This window comes from Anomaloglossus baeobatrachus, chromosome 5, assembly GCF_048569485.1.
Source record: "Anomaloglossus baeobatrachus isolate aAnoBae1 chromosome 5, aAnoBae1.hap1, whole genome shotgun sequence".
NCBI classification, from domain to species: Eukaryota; Metazoa; Chordata; class Amphibia; order Anura; family Aromobatidae; genus Anomaloglossus; species Anomaloglossus baeobatrachus.
The window spans coordinates 586,732,585-586,751,130 of record NC_134357.1 but is presented as its reverse complement, the minus strand read 5'-3'; the positions used below and the strand labels follow the sequence as shown (position 1 = coordinate 586,751,130).

Below are 18,546 nucleotides of genomic sequence, written 5' to 3'. Positions count from 1 at the left end.
TGGCACAGCCTCACACAAGTAATAAAACAAAAAAAAAACAAAAAACATACAACTCACCTTCCAGTACTCACTCCACCGCAGCGCGCCATTGAGTCCTCAGTTCCCGCGCGGCCAGAAGACGTCATTACGCCAGCGCCACTTACTGACGCTCCTCCGTCTCCTAGGCAACAGACCTGCGGCCTAGGAAGAGGAGTGTCAGAGCGAGGAGAAATGCTTCTCCGCTCCAACACAACTTTGTCGCGCCGGCAGTTCAAAGCGGCGGGATAAGGCGACAGCACGCGTGCCGGCAGAAAGAGCTCTGCGTGCCCCAGCTGGCACGCATGCCATAGGTTCACCATCACTGTTATATAGAGTCATTACACACAGAGGGATCTATTCCTATATATTATATAGAGTCATTACATCGATTCTCGAGCTTGAGCTCAACTATCAACTGTCACTCTCTGACTCCGCTTCCAGACCTGGATTTAAAGGGGACTTCACCTGAGCTCGGCTTGTAGGGCTCCCCCTCCAGGCTTGGAGTGGAAGGTGTTGTTTGTGGGATTACTTGATGTGGAGATCCTTCCCTGCCCCAGGTACAGGTATATCTGTGGCAACTGAACCCTGGGGTGCCACAACAGCACTCTGTCAACAGCCAGCTTCTTTAGCAATGACCTTTTGTGGCTTACCCTCCCTGTGGAGTGTGTCAATGACTGCCTTCTGGACATCTGTCAAGTCAGCAGTCTTCCCCATGTGTCAAGGGGGAGCCAGAGCTCTGCAGCAGTAGACACTACACAGAGCAACGAGAACCAGGAAGAGTCGGTCCATTTTATACCGACTCCGACTCCACCAAAATGAACACCGACTCCGACTCTACAGCCCTGCTTTGCAGGTGTTTTGTGGTAATTATTCTAATATTCTGAGATAAGGAGTTTTGAGTTTTTATTGGCTGTAAGCCATAATCATCAACATTAACAGAAATAAACACGTGTACTAGATCCCTCTGTGTGTAATGACTCTATATAATAAATAATAAACACAAGAAATAGATCCCTCTATGTGTAATGACTCTATATAATATATAATAAACACGTGAAATAGATCCCTCTGTGTGTAATGACTCTATATAATATATAATAAACACATGAAATAGATCCCTCTGTGTGTAATGACTCTATATAATATAAAAAATATGTGAAATAGATCCCTTTGTGTGTAATGACTCTACACCGCATGCAGAATTATTAAGCAAGTTGTATTTTAAAGGATTTTTGAGTCGGAGTGGAGCTCTCTGCCCTTTACTGATCCAGCCTCTGGCCCATCCATCTGCCCATCAAGAGTCACTCTCATTTCATCAGTCCATAAAACCTTTGAAAAATCAGTCTTAAGATATTTCTTGGCCCAGGCTTGACGTTTTATCTTATTTTTCTTGTTCAAAGGTGGTCATTTTTCAGCCTTTTTTACCTTGGCCATGTCCCTGAGTATGGCACACCTTGTGCTTTTTGATACTCCAGTAACGTTGCAGTTCTGAAATATGGTCAAAGTGTTGGCAAATGGTATCTTGGCAGCTTCACGCTTGATTTTCCTCAATTCATGGACAGTTATTTTGCGCCTTTTTTGCCCAACAAGCTTCTTGTGACCCTGTTGGCTATTTGCCATGAAACGCTTGATTGTTCGGTGATCACGCTTCAAAAGTTTGGCAATTTCAAGACTGCTGCATCCCTCTGCAAGACATCTCACAATTTTGGACTTTTCAGAGCCCATCAAATCTCTCTTCTGACCCATTTTGCCAAAGGAAAGGAAGTTGCCTAATAATTAAGCACACCTTATATAGGGTGTTGATGTCATTACACCACTCCCCTCCTCATTACATAGATGCACATCACCTGATTTACTTAATTGGTAGTTGGCTCTCAAGCCTACACAGCTTGGAATAGGACAACATGTATAAAAAGTATCATGTGATCAAAATACTCATTTGCCTAATAACTCTGCACACAGTGTAATATGGATCTGTGCAGCAGCGGGTATGGCAAGTACTAGAATACAGACTGGTGTTAACAATACAGCAGCAGCACATAAGTAGGATCTGACAACACACAACGCGTCTCTAGGGTTAGACCACGTTGCCCAGGCACCTCCCATAGTGTCACACTCAAACTAGGGATGTCCGATCACACGGCGTGAGAGATGCACATGGACCAACGCATGTCAGGAGCACAACGAACTATACAAGGAACACTATAACAAAGTGGACCCTAAAGCTAGGGACAGGGGCAAAGGGACACCTCCTGTGCTCATCCGAGGCTGTACCCTTCACTCTTTAACGTCCCTATACGGGTTCTTTCTTTCTGTCTCCGATCACGTGCCTAGGCCCTCGTTTGCCCTACTCACCATAGCTAGTGAGGTGGCCAGCAAGAGCACTAATCCCACCACTGCACGAGTAAAGGTAGACAGACAGGGGATAAACAAAAAGGATATACCCTAACTTGACGGCTGCAGGCAGCACCGCTTCCACCAGAAGGACAACACCAGCAAGGCTCCAGCAGCAGCAAGGCTGCTGTGGCTACCACAGCAACCTTCCTCCTCTGTCGCTAGTATTAGAATGAAAGTTCTATTACCGGCATCGTGTGATGGTATGTGACCATTTAAAGGGAATGGGTGTAGTCACAATCCGGCTTGGTCAGAAACTGGCATTTACCCTTGCTGCACCAAAGGAAAGGAAAACACATTTAAAATCCAGAGTCTCACAAGGCAAAGTGAGACTCTGGCCCCAAACCTGTCACAAGCCTCCTAATAACAAGAGACCATCGTGACATATAGTGATAGTGGGAAGATGCCTTAAATACCTAGTGCCTCACAGCGACAGGCTGGGAGGCACTTCCGGGTTAGGGTGTGTTGGCCCTTTAACAATAGGTGCGCATGGGTGCCTGAAGCATACTCCCTGGAGATGTGAGCAGTGTACTCAGGTCCTGGGAACCACTACCAGGAACCAAGGAAACAGAAGCCACCACAGAGCGACTGGGAGGGTAAGTGTGCCAGCGTCCCTGCTGGGGAGGGGTTTAGGAAAGTGTGGGTATGCCAGTAACTGCGTTACACCTATCAATGGATGTTATGATTCCAAAGTAGAACTCCAACAGTGCTGGAATAGTCCAGGAAAATGAAAAAGTTGTGGTTTGTAGAAGCGAGCGAAAAAAAAGTGCAATAATAAAAAAAAAAAAAATGCCAGGTCCTTAAGGGTTTGAAGTAACAACCAACAAACTATGTGAAGGATTGAGAGATTGAGAATATCCAGGATAATTATTGAAAAGTACTTTACAATGAGCTATAGCACAAAATAAAAAAAACCTTTATTAAATTATGATTACAAAATAATAAAGAGAAAAATAAACCAATTATGCTGTAGTAAACATGACACAAACATAAAACAAATAAATTATCCTTCTAGAACAAAATAAAAATTTAAATCACTGTATTAGCTTTGAGGTGGAATTTGTTTCTGAAAAGGCGTAAACAATAGGGATATTTTTGACACCAAGTTCCTTTATAGAATAGTGTAATCAAAGAGAACATTGGTGGGCTCACATCTGGTAATTCCAATGTGTTCACCACACAATAAATGCACAGAATGTCTGCACTGGATGTTAGGTAAAACTATTATGTTTATTATGATGTGATTTTTGATAACAAGATTTTCCATATTCAGAACATGAATATGGCTTCTCCCCTTTGTGAACTCTCTGATGTGTAGCAACATTCTGAGCTCAAAAAGAACTTCTACCCTGTGTGACTTATTTGATGTGCAACTAAATTTCCCTTCCGTTGAAAAGATTTACCACATTCTGAACATGAATATGGCTTCTCCCCTGTGTGAACTCTCTGATGCACAAGAAAATTTGATTTATTGGTAAAACATTTCCCACATTCTGAACATGAAAATGGCTTCTCTCCTGTGTGAATTCTCTGATGTACAAGGAATTTTGATTTATGCTTATAACCTTTCCCACATTCTGAACATGAAAATGGCTTCTCTCCTGTGTGACTTTTCTGATGCGCAACCAAACTGGATTTCTGGCCAAAAAATCTCCCACATTTAGAACATGAAAATGGCTTTTCTGTGTGAACTCTCTGATGTGTAGCAAAATTTGACTTATGCGCAAAACATTTCCCACATACTGAACATGAAAATGGCTTCTCCCCTGTGTGACATCTTTGATGTGCCACTAAAACTGTCTTCTGTTTAAAAGATTTCCCACATTCTGAACATGAAAATGGTTTCTCACCTGTGTGAAGTCTGTGATGTCTAGATAAAACTGATTTATGTCTAAAATATTTTCCACATACTGAACATGAAAAAGGCTTCTCCCCTGTGTGAATTATTTGATGTCGAACCATGTTTCCTTTCTGCTTAAAACATTTCCCACATTTTGAACATGAATACGGCTTCTCCGCTGTGTGAATGTGCTGATGTCTAGCAAGATCAAAGTCATAGTGGAAGCATTTCCCACATTCTGAACATGAATATGGCTTATTTTCTGTTTGAACTCTTTGATTTTCATTCACCATCTGTGATGGAGATAGAACCAACAGAAAAGGATAAGATGATAGATCTTTCCTGTGAACAGCTAAGTTTTCATACGGGATAATGGTGGGATCTTCATATATATCACATGTGACTCCATGATTGCTCGCATTAAAATTTGAAGGTATTTGATGTCTTTCTTGGCTCCACGCATAATCATCTGCTAAGAATAAACTCAATTTTAATTTGAAATTATATTGATTTTTTTTTAAACAATTCATATATCAAGGTTTTCATAAAAATTGGAAATCATGTAGTCAGATATCTATGTATTAACGGATGAAGGCCGCTGTAGCAAATCACAATTTAACAGGCAGAGAAGTTATGCAAGCTATGGGTGCCTGCGTGTTATTCCTTGGCAAATTACCAAGCCAGATAATAAGTGTACTGTATACAAAAAAAAGTGTATCAAGATTAAATTCCCTTTTCCTAAAGAATTAAAAATCCTCTTAGTGGGAGTTGATTTACTAGAAACCCATGAAGCCACCCAAGATAGACGTCTCCACCCGTCTCACTGAACAGGAAGACTCGCGCAAAATAAAAAGACACCTTCCACTTCCTTCAGTGGTTTTTAGAGTAGTCAAGAAGGAGCCATCCAAAATTATTGTTATTATCCTGTCACCCATGAAAGCATTCGAGACAATGGTAAAGAAAAACAATCCAATGTGATTTTACACATGAAGGAAAAATCCAAAGAATAACTCAGTCGAAAGCGTAGTGCGTAATGATGGACTCCCATGAAAGTTTTCATTGCCCAAACCTGTGTAAATGTGAATGTACTGTAGTGCAAGTGCAGCAATATACTGAAAGATCGCCATCTTCCCAGGTTTCCAGTGCCGCTCTAGTCCACTCTTCTGGAACATGTGACTTCTATTCCAACCTTCCTGTATTATTATTATTTATAATTGTGGTTGTGGATGGCTTTGTATGTCATGGTTAGGGTTTTGCATTGGAGTTGTTGGGGAATGGGAAGTCAGTGAAGGGATTGGCAGAGAGGAGAGGTCGGGGAGTAGTGGGGGGACAGGTGGATTAGTCGGGCAGCATAGTTTAAAATAGATTGTAGGGGTGCGAGACTGTTAGAAGGGAGGTCGCAGAGCAGGAGGTTGCAATAATCCAGGCAGGAGACAATAAGGGCATGCACTAGGGTTTTTGGAGCTTCTTGGGAAAGGAATGTACAGATCCAGGAAATATTTTTGAGTTAGAGTCGGCAGGAGGTGAAAAGGGCTTGGATGTGTGGCTTGAAAAAGAGATCAGAGTCTAGAGTTACTCCCAGGCAGCGAGCACGTGGGACCGGGGAAAGTGAGCAGCCATTGCCATTGATGGATAGGTCAGGTGGGGGGGGGTTGAGTGAGGAGGAGGAAAGATGATGAATTCTGTTTTGTCCATGTTCAGTTTTAGGAATCGAGCAGAGAAAAAGGATGAAATAGCAGACAGACATTGTGGGATTCTGGTTAGTAGGGAGGAGTTGTCAGGTCCAGATAGGTAGGTCTGCGTATCATCAGCGTAAAGGTGATACTGAAAGCCGTGGGACTCTATGAGCTGTCCCAGGCCGAAGGTGTAGATGGAGAATAGCAGTGGTCCTAGAACTGAACCTTGGGGGACACCGAGAGATAGGGGGCGAGATGAGGAAGTGGTGTGAGAGTGGGAGACGCTGAAAGTTCAGTCGGTTAGGTATGAGGAGATCCATGATAGGATCAAGTCTGTGATGCCAAGAGATGAGAGAATCTGTAGTAGGAGGAAGTGATCCTCTGTGTCAAAGGCAGAGGACAGGAGGACAGAGTAGTGTTGCTTGGCTTTGGCGGTTAGTAGATGATTGGTGACTTTAGTTAGGGCAATTTCACTGGAATGATGCGGTCGGAAGCCAGATTGTAAACAGTCACAGAGGGAGCAGGAAGAGAGGTGCGAGGACAGAATCACACTAGGATTTATGTGTGAGCCAGTGGAGCCGTGTTCTGATCCTCCATAGACTTACATTGTAAAGGTGACTTCTGGCTCACACATAAACCTAAGTATAATCAGGCATATCGGAATAGAAGTCACATAAACCAGAAGATAACTGGAGTGATACTGGAAACTGGAGAAGACGGCGATCGATGAGTATATTACCTACAGTAAGGGCGGCTTTGCACGTTGCAACATCGCACGTGCAATGTCGGTGGGGTCAAATCGAAAGTGACGCACATCCGGCGTCACTTTCGACATCGTTGTGTGTAAATTCTAGATGATACGATTAACGAGCGCAAAAGCGTCGTTATCGTATCATCGCTGCAGGCTCCGACTTTTCCATAATTATGCTGCCGCGATGGTCCGATGCTGTTCCTCGTTCCTGCGGCAGCACACATCGCAGGAGCGAGGAACTTCACCTTACCTGCCGCCGGCGGCTCTACGGAAGGAAGGAGGTGGGCGGGATGTTTACATCCTGCTCATCTCCGCCCCTCCGCCGCTATTGGCCGCCTGCCGTGTGACGTAGCTGTGACGCCGCACGACCCGTCCCCTTAGGAAGGAGGCGGGTCGCTGGCCAGAGCGACGGTCGCAGGGCAGGCGAGTGCATGTGAAGCTGGCGTAGCGATAATTTTCGCTACGCCAGCTATCACAAGATATCGTACCTGCGACGGGGGCGGGGACTATCGCGTGCGACATCGCAGCATCGGCTTGCGATATCGCAACGTGCAAAGCCAGCCTAACTTCTACTAACTTCTACTACATAGACATTTACACTCAAAAAGTTCAATGGGAGTGAAAATGGAGTATGAAAACTCTAGAGACTATCTAATTATGTCAATACATCTTTTGATCCAGAGCTCTGATGGAAAGGTGCCTTCATCCACACTTGCAGCACAGGACTTATTAAATGGAATTATTTATTAATAAGTCATATCAAGAAACTTTTTTTCATTATGAGGGGAGGATCAATATACAAAGACCATGCTGTAGAAAAAACAAAGGATTAATTAGATTTTCGGAACTTCCCAAAGAGGGACATCGGGTCTAAAAACTGTACTTGGTCTAAAATCAAGTAAAGGATAACATACATATGCTCAAATATGGCTCCTTAACATCAAGATCTCAACCTCGTAGACACCGTTTCTAGTGTCAATCAATAGAACATATTTCCTTCTTTAGTATGGTAAAAATCAGCTATAACGAGAACCCTCTGTGGATTAGAACTATCCACTTGAATACCATGCCATCACGTATAGAGGTCACACTAGTTATGGGGAAATACCGAGCGAATGACAAAAAGAGAGCGGAGGGGGAGGGAAACCCTGTGTCTAGGGGTGGGGGAGATGGTGACCCTGATAAAACCCTTCAGCAGGCCCCTGATGTCCCTAGATAGGTTCCATACCTATGTGCCGAGCAGGATACCTGGCCCTGGCTGACCCTTAACTAAGCACTTGTTAATGAACGGCCAGGACGAGCACTAGTCAACCCCACTACATCCTAAACACACAAGGAAAACATACAGGATAAAGGAAACAAACAACTAATCTCCAAGATGACTTAGAGAGAGGAACAGCAATATACAACATTTCTCCAGATGACTACAAATTGACTTCTTGCAATCAGGACTGTATAGAAATTTAACTCTATCACCAGCAAGATACCAAGGTGTGAGACGAATGAGACAAGTATGAGTGTGTGACTGGGCTAAGATAGGTATCCAGTCTTCAGAATAGGTACTACAATCTTAGAGCATTATGCCGTGATCATGAGGAGTTAACTTTGTCAAAACAAAATACTGGAGAACTTTGGAATGTTAGACTATAATCAATAGCAAACAAACCTTGATTTTTATGTTGTACTTAGTAACATACAACCTTGAAGCACTGTGCTGTAGTCATGAGACTTAAGGGGGCTTTACACACAACGATATCCCTAACAAGATATCGCTGGGATCACGGAATTCGTGCCGCACATCAGGCGTGGTTAGCGACGTCGTTGCGTGTAACAGCTACGAGCCACCGCTAACGATCAACAATACTCGCCTAAAGGCCGCTTTACACGCTACGACATCGCTAAAGCACATCCGGCCGCATTAGCGATGTCGTTGCGTGTGACACCTATGAGCGACTTTGAATCGTCGCAAAAACATTCAAAATCGCTAATCAGTGACATGCCCCCCTAATCTCGATTATTGTTGCTGCTGCATGTCCGATGTAGTTCGTCGTTCCTGCGGCAGCACACATCGCTATGTGTGACACCGCAGGAACGAAGAACCTCACCTTACCATCGGCCGCCGGCAATGAGGAAGGAACGAGGTGGGCGGGATCTTACGTCCTGCTCATCTACGCCCCTCCGCTTCTATTGGGCAGTCGCCTAGTGATGTCGCTGTGACGCCAAACGAACCGCCTTCTTAGAAAGGAGGCGGTTCGCCAGTCACAGCGACGTCGCTAGGCAGGTAAGTACGTGTGACGGGTCCGCGCAATTTTGTGCGCCACGGGCAGCGATTTGCCTGTGATGCACAAACGATGGGGGCGGGTGCGCATGTTAGCGATATCGATCACAATATTGCAGCGTGTAAAGCGGCCTTAATCGTTGATCGTTGACACGTAGTTCCTTTCCCAAATATCGTTGCTGATTTTGGATGCAGGTTGTTCGTCGTTCCTGAGGCAGCACACATCGCTATGTGTGACACCCCAGGAACAACGAACAACAGCGTTCCTGTGTCCTCCGGAAACGAGGTCGGCGTGTCGTTAATTTGGCTGCTCTCTGCCAGCTTAGAAAAGAGGCTGTTCGCCGGCCACAGCGACGTCGCTAGGAAGGTAAGTCCGTGTGATGAGTGGTAGCGATATTGTGCGCCACGGGCAGCGATTTGCCTTTGACGCACAAACGACGGGGACAGGTGCGATTGGCAGCGACATCGCTAGCGATGTCGCTGCGTGTAAAGTGGCCTTTAGTTTCATGATAAACGGCATACTGCGCAACTACAAGAAACTGATGATCTGGCTAAAACATACTGTGCAGCCGTGATGAAGGAGGATGCCCACATCATCATACACACAGCTGTATATAAAAAAGGGGGGCCCTGCTCAGCGAGTTAGGGACACTCCAGAAGGTACAGTGGACGCACTTCTTCTGTGATGATAAAACCAGAGTATTTTCCTTCTTGCTGACACTGAGGTCCCTCCAGTTAAGAAGTGATGCTACAATACTAATGGTAATTTATTGATGCATATTTCTCTATATACTATGATTTACATTAATTGAACATTATCCTGATGCAATTTTAATAAATTGTTGCATTATTGTTTTACCAATAAAACTGTATTCAGTGTGCCTAATTTGTATGTTAGTGAGTGCTACGTAAGTAAGGGTGTATCCGCCCTGTCACTTTGACGTGGTAAGACACAAGGGGAAATGGTATATAAAGACACAGAGGGATAATGATTACCAGCTGAAGGGAAAAGATCTCCGCAGGGTCCTAAGGGGAAAAAGAGTAAGCACTAACAGAAAAGACACGCAAAACTCCATAGACACCATAGTGGAAAAGATAGAATATCAAAAAGCAGTTTTTGCAGCCAAATGCAGCGACCTTCTGCCACCACAGGGTTGTCTGTAAACCGTGACACACTCGTGACCATGAGGTACCGGATACAAGATATCTAGACTGCTCTAAGTTCAAGTTAGTACCCAAGGGCCCAAGTGTTGCCAATTTATTTATTGGAATCCCTGCCAGGGAAAGCTTCAGAACATTTCCAACTTCAAGACGCGCAAAAAAATTGAATATTAACTAAGTCAGTGATATGAATGGCTGTTGGAAGGGGGCAGGAGAACTGCCTCTTACCTCATGGCATCAGTAATACTTTTTTTGATCAGCCACAGGTCCCATCGAGTAAGAGGCAATTCTTCCACTCCCTTCCAGCACCCACTGACCATTTTTATGGCTGATGGACTGGGACATGCAAATCTATTCTCTCTATTTAGTGGTTACTACTCACCTGGGCGGTTATCTGTAGAAATCTCCTCTTTCCTCCGCTCATCACCCCTCACATATGTCTCTGTAGTATTAATATGGGGCAGATCTTCCCCCTGAAACAAATATTGTAAAAGTCACAGACAGATGGAGAAGTCCCATCTATGATCAGCTCTAATCCTGCCATCTCCACCGCTCTCATTACACAAGTATAACACATATAATACTGGAGGATAAAACAAGACTGAGCACAAGACCTTCACAGCCGTCTACACATCATAGGGAGATTTCATGGCACCTTCTCTCCATCTACCTGATGATCCTGAGGAACATCGGGGTCTTCTTGTTTACAGTCCTGTGGGAGAAGAGGACGGGGACATCTCTCTGGTGTTGTCCTCTTACTGGATAGACCTGGAGGAGACACATACAGGGACTGAATTCATTCCTTACATACAGATAATTATAGGCCGTGTGTATTTAGTCCTGTCTATTACCTGGTGATGTGAGGGGCTGGGGAACCTCCATCATGACGTCCTTGTACAGATCTTTGTGTCCTTCTAAATACTCCCACTCCTCCATGGAGAAATAGACGGTGACGTCCTGACACCTTATAGGAACCTGACACATACAATGATACCGTCACCCCCGATCCCTTCATAGCGTTACTGTATAATGTCCCAGCATTCCCAGCAGTGTCACCTCTCCAGTCAGCAGCTCAATCATCTTGTAGGTGAGTTCTAGGATCTTCTGGTCATTGATGTCCTCATGTATCGGGGGGTGAGGTGGAGGCCCCGTGATTGGGCTCAGGGGTCTTCCCCATCCCTCAGACACAGGGGCCTGACAGCGCTCACTAGAGGTCTTCTTCACTACTGTGTAATCCTGGTTATGGAGAGACACAGTAATAAATCTCACTCCAGACATTTCCAGAGTCCTCACCTCTCCAGTTCTGTCCATCTGTTATTCCCATAGATAAGAATGATGTAATGTGACGTCATCAGAATCTCTCACCTCTCCAGTAAGCCGGAAGAGGATCTCTAGGGTGAGGTGGAATATCCTCTCCATAATCTTGTCCCTGTCCCTCTTCATACCCATGATTGACGGGTCAGGAAAATTGTAGAAACCTAAATGAAAAGAAAATTTGATTCTCCAGCTGAGTGTTAATACGGTGATACCAAACATTCCCGACATTCATTTTTTCTTTACTGTATTGGTAAATAAAAAATTTGTATAATAAAAAAAAAAAAATTGCTTAGGTCTCCTTTTTTTCCGAGACACGTAACATTCCATATTGTAGTCTTCATCACCTCTTTGACTTTTTCTTCGGTGTTGCAGCTGCCAAAAAACGTAATTCTGGCATTTTGATTTTTTTCTCATGACGCAATTTACTGTGGATGTGTCATGAGGGGGCACAGGAGGAAGGGCATGAATGGGGTGATGGTGTGGACCCTGAGCTGGAAGGACTCGTGTACTGGCAGCACAAGGCAGGCGGCATTGATCTCCAGGTGACGGACACAAAGGACTTCAGAAAAATGGCGCCGGAGGTGGCGCATGCGCAGATTGAGATCTTGAATCTCCAATGTCTCAATCTGCACATGATCCATCTTTGGCGCCATTTTCCTGAAGTCCATTACCAAGAGATCAATGGCATCTGCCTCGCACCACCGCGAAACCCCCTTCTCCCAGCATCTCCCCACTCATGGGGTCGCCGGTGGCTTCCTTTAGAGGCGACCCTGCCTACTATAAACCTGCACCCCCTTGGGTAAAGCTACATTTGGCCTATAAGATGAACCATAAGACTACAAGATGGACCCCATTTAAAAAATGTTTCTTCCTATTTTCCTCCTCTAAATTTGGGGTGTGTTATATATATATATATATATATATATATATATATATATATATATATATATATATATATATATATATATATACCCACTGTATATATAATTTCTTTTATTTTTTTTCACTATCTACTGTATTTTTTTTAGTCCATTTAGGGGAATTTAACTCATGATCATCCGATATGCATTATTACTACAGTATTGCAAAAATCACAGTCTCCTATGAACAGCAACTACAGGCTGACATTCACAGGAGTACCGTCATGACAGACATGGAGATCTTAAGCAGAACCCCGGTCATCATTGACCCTCCCAGGTAGAATGACGCACCCAACCCTCCTGTCTACACGCACTAACAGGCACGATCAGAGATTGACAGCAGCATTTAACAGGTTAACAATTGAGGCCGGAGCTGGGCTCCTTGGAGGCAGATGATGGCTGAAAATCGCAGCCATCATCTGTCGGGAAAGACCAGGGCTCCAAAGTCAGAAAGCCGGGATATGTGGTAACAATACGCCACATGTCGGTAAGGGGTTAATAATGCAGTCACCTCCCATTAATGGGCTGACGCCTACTTTTTATTGGTATCCAGATCTAAGGGTATGTGCGCACGTTGCTTTTTACCTGCTTTTAGGGTATGTGCGCACGTTGCTTTTTACCTGCTTTTTACCTGCTTTTTTGCTGCTTTTTCTTCTGCGCTGTTTAATGCCAAAATGGATGTGTTCTTCTATTCAAGCAAAGTCTATGGGAATTTGGGTTTCTTGTTCACACTATGTTGTTCAAAATGCTGCCTTTTTGTGGCAGAACTTTGGTCAAAAACTCAGCTTTGCAGTGCAAAACCCAAATGGCAAAAACAATTGACATGTTGCTTCTTTGAAAAGCTGAGTTTTTGACCAAAGTTCTGCCTCAAAAAGGCAGCATTTTGAACAACATAGTGTGAACAAGAAACCCAAATTCCCATAGACTTTGCTTGAATAGAAGAACACATCCATTTTGGCATTAAACAGCGCAGAAGAAAAAGCAGCAAAAAAGCAGGTAAAAAGCAGGTAAAAAGCAACGTGCGCACATACCCTAAGAGTGGAAAAATCATAGAGGCCCTGCACCTACCTCCACCTGCAGACCCGCACACAGATATATAATAACCTGCACCTACCTCCACCTGCAGAGCCGCACACTAGATATATAATACCCTGCACCTACCTCCACCTGCAGAGCCGCACACTAGATATATAATACCCTGCACCTACCTCCACCTGCAGAGCCGCACACTAGATATATAATACCCTGCACCTACCTCCACCTGCAGAGCCGCACACTAGATATATAATACCCTGCACCTACCTCCACCTGCAGAGCCGCACACTAGATATATAATACCCTGCACCTACCTCCACCTGCAGAGCCGCACACAGATATATAATACCCTGCACCTACCTCCACCTGCAGAGCCGCACACTAGATATATAATACCCTGCACCTACCTCCACCTGCAGAGCCGCACACTAGATATATAATACCCTGCACCTACCTCCACCTGCAGAGCCGCACACTAGATATATAATACCCTGCACCTACCTCCACCTGCAGAGCCGCACACTAGATATATAATAACCTGCACCTACCTCCACCTGCAGAGCCGCACACTAGATATATAATAACCTGCACCTACCTCCACCTGCAGAGCCGCACACAGATATATAATACCCTGCACCTACCTCCACCTGCAGAGCCGCACACTAGATATATAATACCCTGCACCTACCTCCACCTGCAGAGCCGCACACTAGATATATAATACCCTGCACCTACCTCCACCTGCAGAGCTGCACACTAGATATATAATACCCTGCACCTACCTCCACCTGCAGAGCCGCACACTAGATATATAATACCCTGCACCTACCTCCACCTGCAGAGCCGCACACTAGATATATAATACCCTGCACCTACCTCCACCTGCAGAGCCGCACACTAGATATATAATACCCTGCACCTACCTCCACCTGCAGAGCCGCACACTAGATATATAATACCCTGCACCTACCTCCACCTGCAGAGCCGCACACAGATATATAATAACCTGCACCTACCTCCACCTGCAGAGCCGCACACTAGATATATAATAACCTGCACCTACCTCCACCTGCAGAGCCGCACACTAGATATATAATAACCTGCACCTACCTCCACCTGCAGAGCCGCACACTAGATATATAATAACCTGCACCTACCTCCACCTGCAGAGCCGCACACTAGATATATAATACCCTGCACCTACCTCCACCTGCAGAGCCGCACACTAGATATATAATACCCTGCACCTACCTCCTCCTGCAGAGCCGCACACTAGATATATAATACCCTGCACCTACCTCCACCTGCAGAGCCGCACACTAGATATATAATAACCTGCACCTACCTCCACCTGCAGAGCCGCACACTAGATATATAATAACCTGCACCTACCTCCACCTGCAGAGCCGCACACTAGATATATAATACCCTGCACCTACCTCCACCTGCAGAGCCGCACACTAGATATATAATACCCTGCACCTACCTCCACCTGCAGAGCCGCACACTAGATATATAATAACCTGCACCTACCTCCACCTGCAGAGCCGCACACTAGATATATAATAACCTGCACCTACCTCCACCTGCAGAGCCGCACACTAGATATATAATACCCTGCACCTACCTCCACCTGCAGAGCCGCACACTAGATATATAATACCCTGCACCTACCTCCTCCTGCAGAGCCGCACACTAGATATATAATACCCTGCACCTACCTCCACCTGCAGAGCCGCACACTAGATATATAATAACCTGCACCTACCTCCACCTGCAGAGCCGCACACTAGATATATAATAACCTGCACCTACCTCCACCTGCAGAGCCGCACACTAGATATATAATACCCTGCACCTACCTCCACCTGCAGAGCCGCACACTAGATATATAATACCCTGCACCTACCTCCACCTGCAGAGCCGCACACTAGATATATAATAACCTGCACCTACCTCCACCTGCAGAGCCGCACACTAGATATATAATACCCTGCACCTACCTCCATCTGCAGAGCCGCACACTAGATATATAATACCCTGCACCTACCTCCACCTGCAGAGCCGCACACTAGATATATAATACCCTGCACCTACCTCCACCTGCAGAGCCGCACACTAGATATATAATACCCTGCACCTACCTCCACCTGCAGAGCCGCACACTAGATATATAATACCCTGCACCTACCTCCACCTGCAGAGCCGCACACTAGATATATAATACCCTGCACCTACCTCCACCTGCAGAGCCGCACACTAGATATATAATACCCTGCACCTACCTCCTCCTGCAGAGCCGCACACTAGATATATAATACCCTGCACCTACCTCCTCCTGCAGAGCCGCACACTAGATATATAATACCCTGCACCTACCTCCACCTGCAGAGCCGCACACTAGATATATAATACTCTGCACCTACCTCCACCTGCAGAGCCGCACACTAGATATATGGCTGCTCTGTGCTTACAGGACCTGTGATGATGTCACATGGAGGGGAGGAGTCAGGGGTCACATGATCAGCTCCTCAGTGTATGCAGGGCTCTGCTGTGCTGGTTGTCATGGTGCTGGATGAGGGGAAGTTTATGTGTGGGGTCAGGAGGGGTTTACAGTGTGGATGTAGCAGAGCCGTGTGTGTACGAGGTGTACGGAGCGGAGCCGTGTGTGTACGAGGTGTACGGAGCGGAGCCGCGTGTGTACGAGGTGTACGGAGCGGAGCCGTGTGTGTACGAGGTGTACGGAGCGGAGCCGTGTGTGTACGAGGTGTACGGAGCGGAGCCGTGTGTGTACGAGGTGTACGGAGCGGAGCCGTGTGTGTACGAGGTGTACGGAGCGGAGCCGTGTGTGTACGAGGTGTACGGAGCGGAGCCGTGTGTGTACTGGGTGTACGGAGCGGAGCCGTGTGTGTACGAGGTGTACGGAGCGGAGCCGTGTGTGTACGAGGTGTACGGAGCGGAGCCGTGTGTGTACGAGGTGTACGGAGCGGAGCCTCGTGTGTACGAGATGTACGGAGCGGAGCCTCGTGTACGAGGTGTACGGAGCGGAGCCTCGTGTGTACGAGGTGTACGGAGCGGAGCCGCGTGTGTACGAGGTGTACGGAGCGGAGCCGAGTGTGTACGAGGTGGACGGAGCGGAGCCGCGTGTGTACGAGGTGGACGGAGTGGAGCCGCGTGTGTACGAGGTGTACGGAGCGGAGCCGCGTGTGTACGAGGTGTACGGAGCGGAGCCGCGTGTGTACGAGGTGTACGGAGCGGAGCCGCGTGTGTACGAGGTGTACGGAGCGGAGCCGCGTGTGTACGAGGTGTACGGAGCGGAGCCGCGTGTGTACGAGGTGGACGGAGCGGAGCAGTGTGTACGAGGTGTACGGAGCGGAGCCGTGTGTGTATGAGGTGTATAGAGAAGAGCCGTGTGTGTATATGGCGCCCTGGACAAGCCAGGTCGTCACAGAACTACACCAACACACCCCACACTCCCGGTCAGGCACACCGAAGTCAAACACAAATCCTTGTTGCCTTCCTCCAGGGGCTGATGTCCACACCAGGGGGTGGAGCCAGGCGGTTGGTCCCGCCCACCGAGGAGTTCACAGTCCTGGAGGCGGGAAAAGAGATCAGATAGTTTGGAAAGGAGTTGGAGTGAGGAAGTAAAGTGGTAGAGGAGCAGTCTGACGGCGTCCGGGTGTGTGGCCCGGACGGAACAGCAAGGTTGGCAGACGGGGGTGACCGTCTGCAGGAGAGGCTAATTGGAGCAAACCGTAAGGACCGTGGACGGGCGGTGGCCCGGCGGTACCGGATCGGAGAGTAAAGAGAAGCCAGCACCATCCGGCAGGGGCTTACGGACCCCGACCAGGCTAGGAGTCGCCGTAAAACTAGTCAAATCCGTTAGCGAAGGGAACCTCCGGGGTTTCCCAGCAGTCAAGACCCGATTCAAGGCAACAGCTCAAACCGTAGAGGGAAACACAGTCACCGCCAAGGCTAAAGTTCCCAGGGCCAGAGCCTGCGGGCAAAAGGGGCTCCTTCAGCATCCATCCAAGCTGGGGAGCGGGTTACCGGTGGGAAGCCATTGGAACCGTAACACAACACAGGTGCAGGGAAAGGCAGTCACCATCAACCTGCCGGGAGGAGAAACACCACCGCAGCCGTCTGTGGGACCCGTCCATCCAGCCGTTTGTTTTACCGGAGACTTTGCATTGATCATTGGCTGAGTGAGTACCACCGTGCCGTGCGGCACAGCGCTGCCCCCGCGACCCTGCACCTCACCAGGCCCCGTAACCCGCCTGCCATCCATCCCTACCTCCCTCAATGGGCCCCGGGACAACCAACCCCCTACCCACGGAGGGAAGAACCAACATCCAAGCTGCTCCCTGTCATCGCTCCCGGGATCCCCGTCCAGAGCAGCGGTGGTGTCACCAATCTCACGGACAATATCCCTAAACCCAAACCACCCCCTTTCACTCACGGGCGAGGAACGCCGCTCGAGTCCCCGGGATCCGGCCCACCGCTCGAGCCACCTCCGAGCAGCAGCCGGACCCGAGCAGTGGGAGAGCGCAGCGCGCCCTCCCCGCCCGCGACATGTACGATGTGTACGGAGTGGAGCCGTGGGTGTACGAGGTGTACGGAGTGGAGCCGTGTGTGTACGAGGTGTACGGAGTGGAGCTGTGTGTGTACGAGGTGTACGGAGTGGAGCCGTGTGTGTACGAGGTGTACGGAGTGGAGCCGTGTGTGTACGAGGTGTACGGAGTGGAGCCGTGTGTGTACGAGGTGTACGGAGTGGAGCCGTGTGTGTACGAGGTGTACGGAGTGGAGCCGTGTGTGTACGAGGTGTACGGAGTGGAGCCGTGTGTGTACGAGGTGTACGGAGTGGAGCCGTGTGTGTACGAGGTGTACGGAGTGGAGCCGTGTGTGTACGAGGTGTACGGAGTGGAGCCGTGTGTGTACGAGGTGTACGGAGTGGAGCCGTGTGTGTACGAGGTGTACGGAGTGGAGCCGTGTGTGTACGAGGTGTACGGAGTGGAGCCGTGTGTGTACGAGGTGTACGGAGTGGAGCCGTGTGTGTACGAGGTGTACGGAGTGGAGCCGTGTGTGTACGAGGTGTACGGAGCGGAGCCGTGTGTGTACGAGGTGTACGGAGCAGAGCAGTGTGTGTACGGGGTGTA

General features: G+C 47.5%; 1 protein-coding gene across 1 annotated transcript in view; it reads right to left on the bottom strand.

Moving 5' to 3' along the window:
• Window positions 1-3,424: 3,424 nt before the first annotated feature.
• Window positions 3,425-18,546, bottom strand: part of LOC142313154 (uncharacterized) — a 32,374-nt gene continuing 17,252 nt past the window's right edge. Inside the window, exons 2-4 of the mRNA XM_075352143.1 lie at window positions 10,789-10,886; window positions 10,501-10,591; window positions 3,425-4,721 (exon numbers count right to left, since the gene is read on the bottom strand). Coding sequence (XP_075208258.1) covers window positions 3,757-4,721; window positions 10,501-10,591; window positions 10,789-10,886 — 1,154 coding nt within the window. The 3' untranslated portion in view covers window positions 3,425-3,756. The remainder of the gene's footprint in view (window positions 4,722-10,500; window positions 10,592-10,788; window positions 10,887-18,546) is intronic.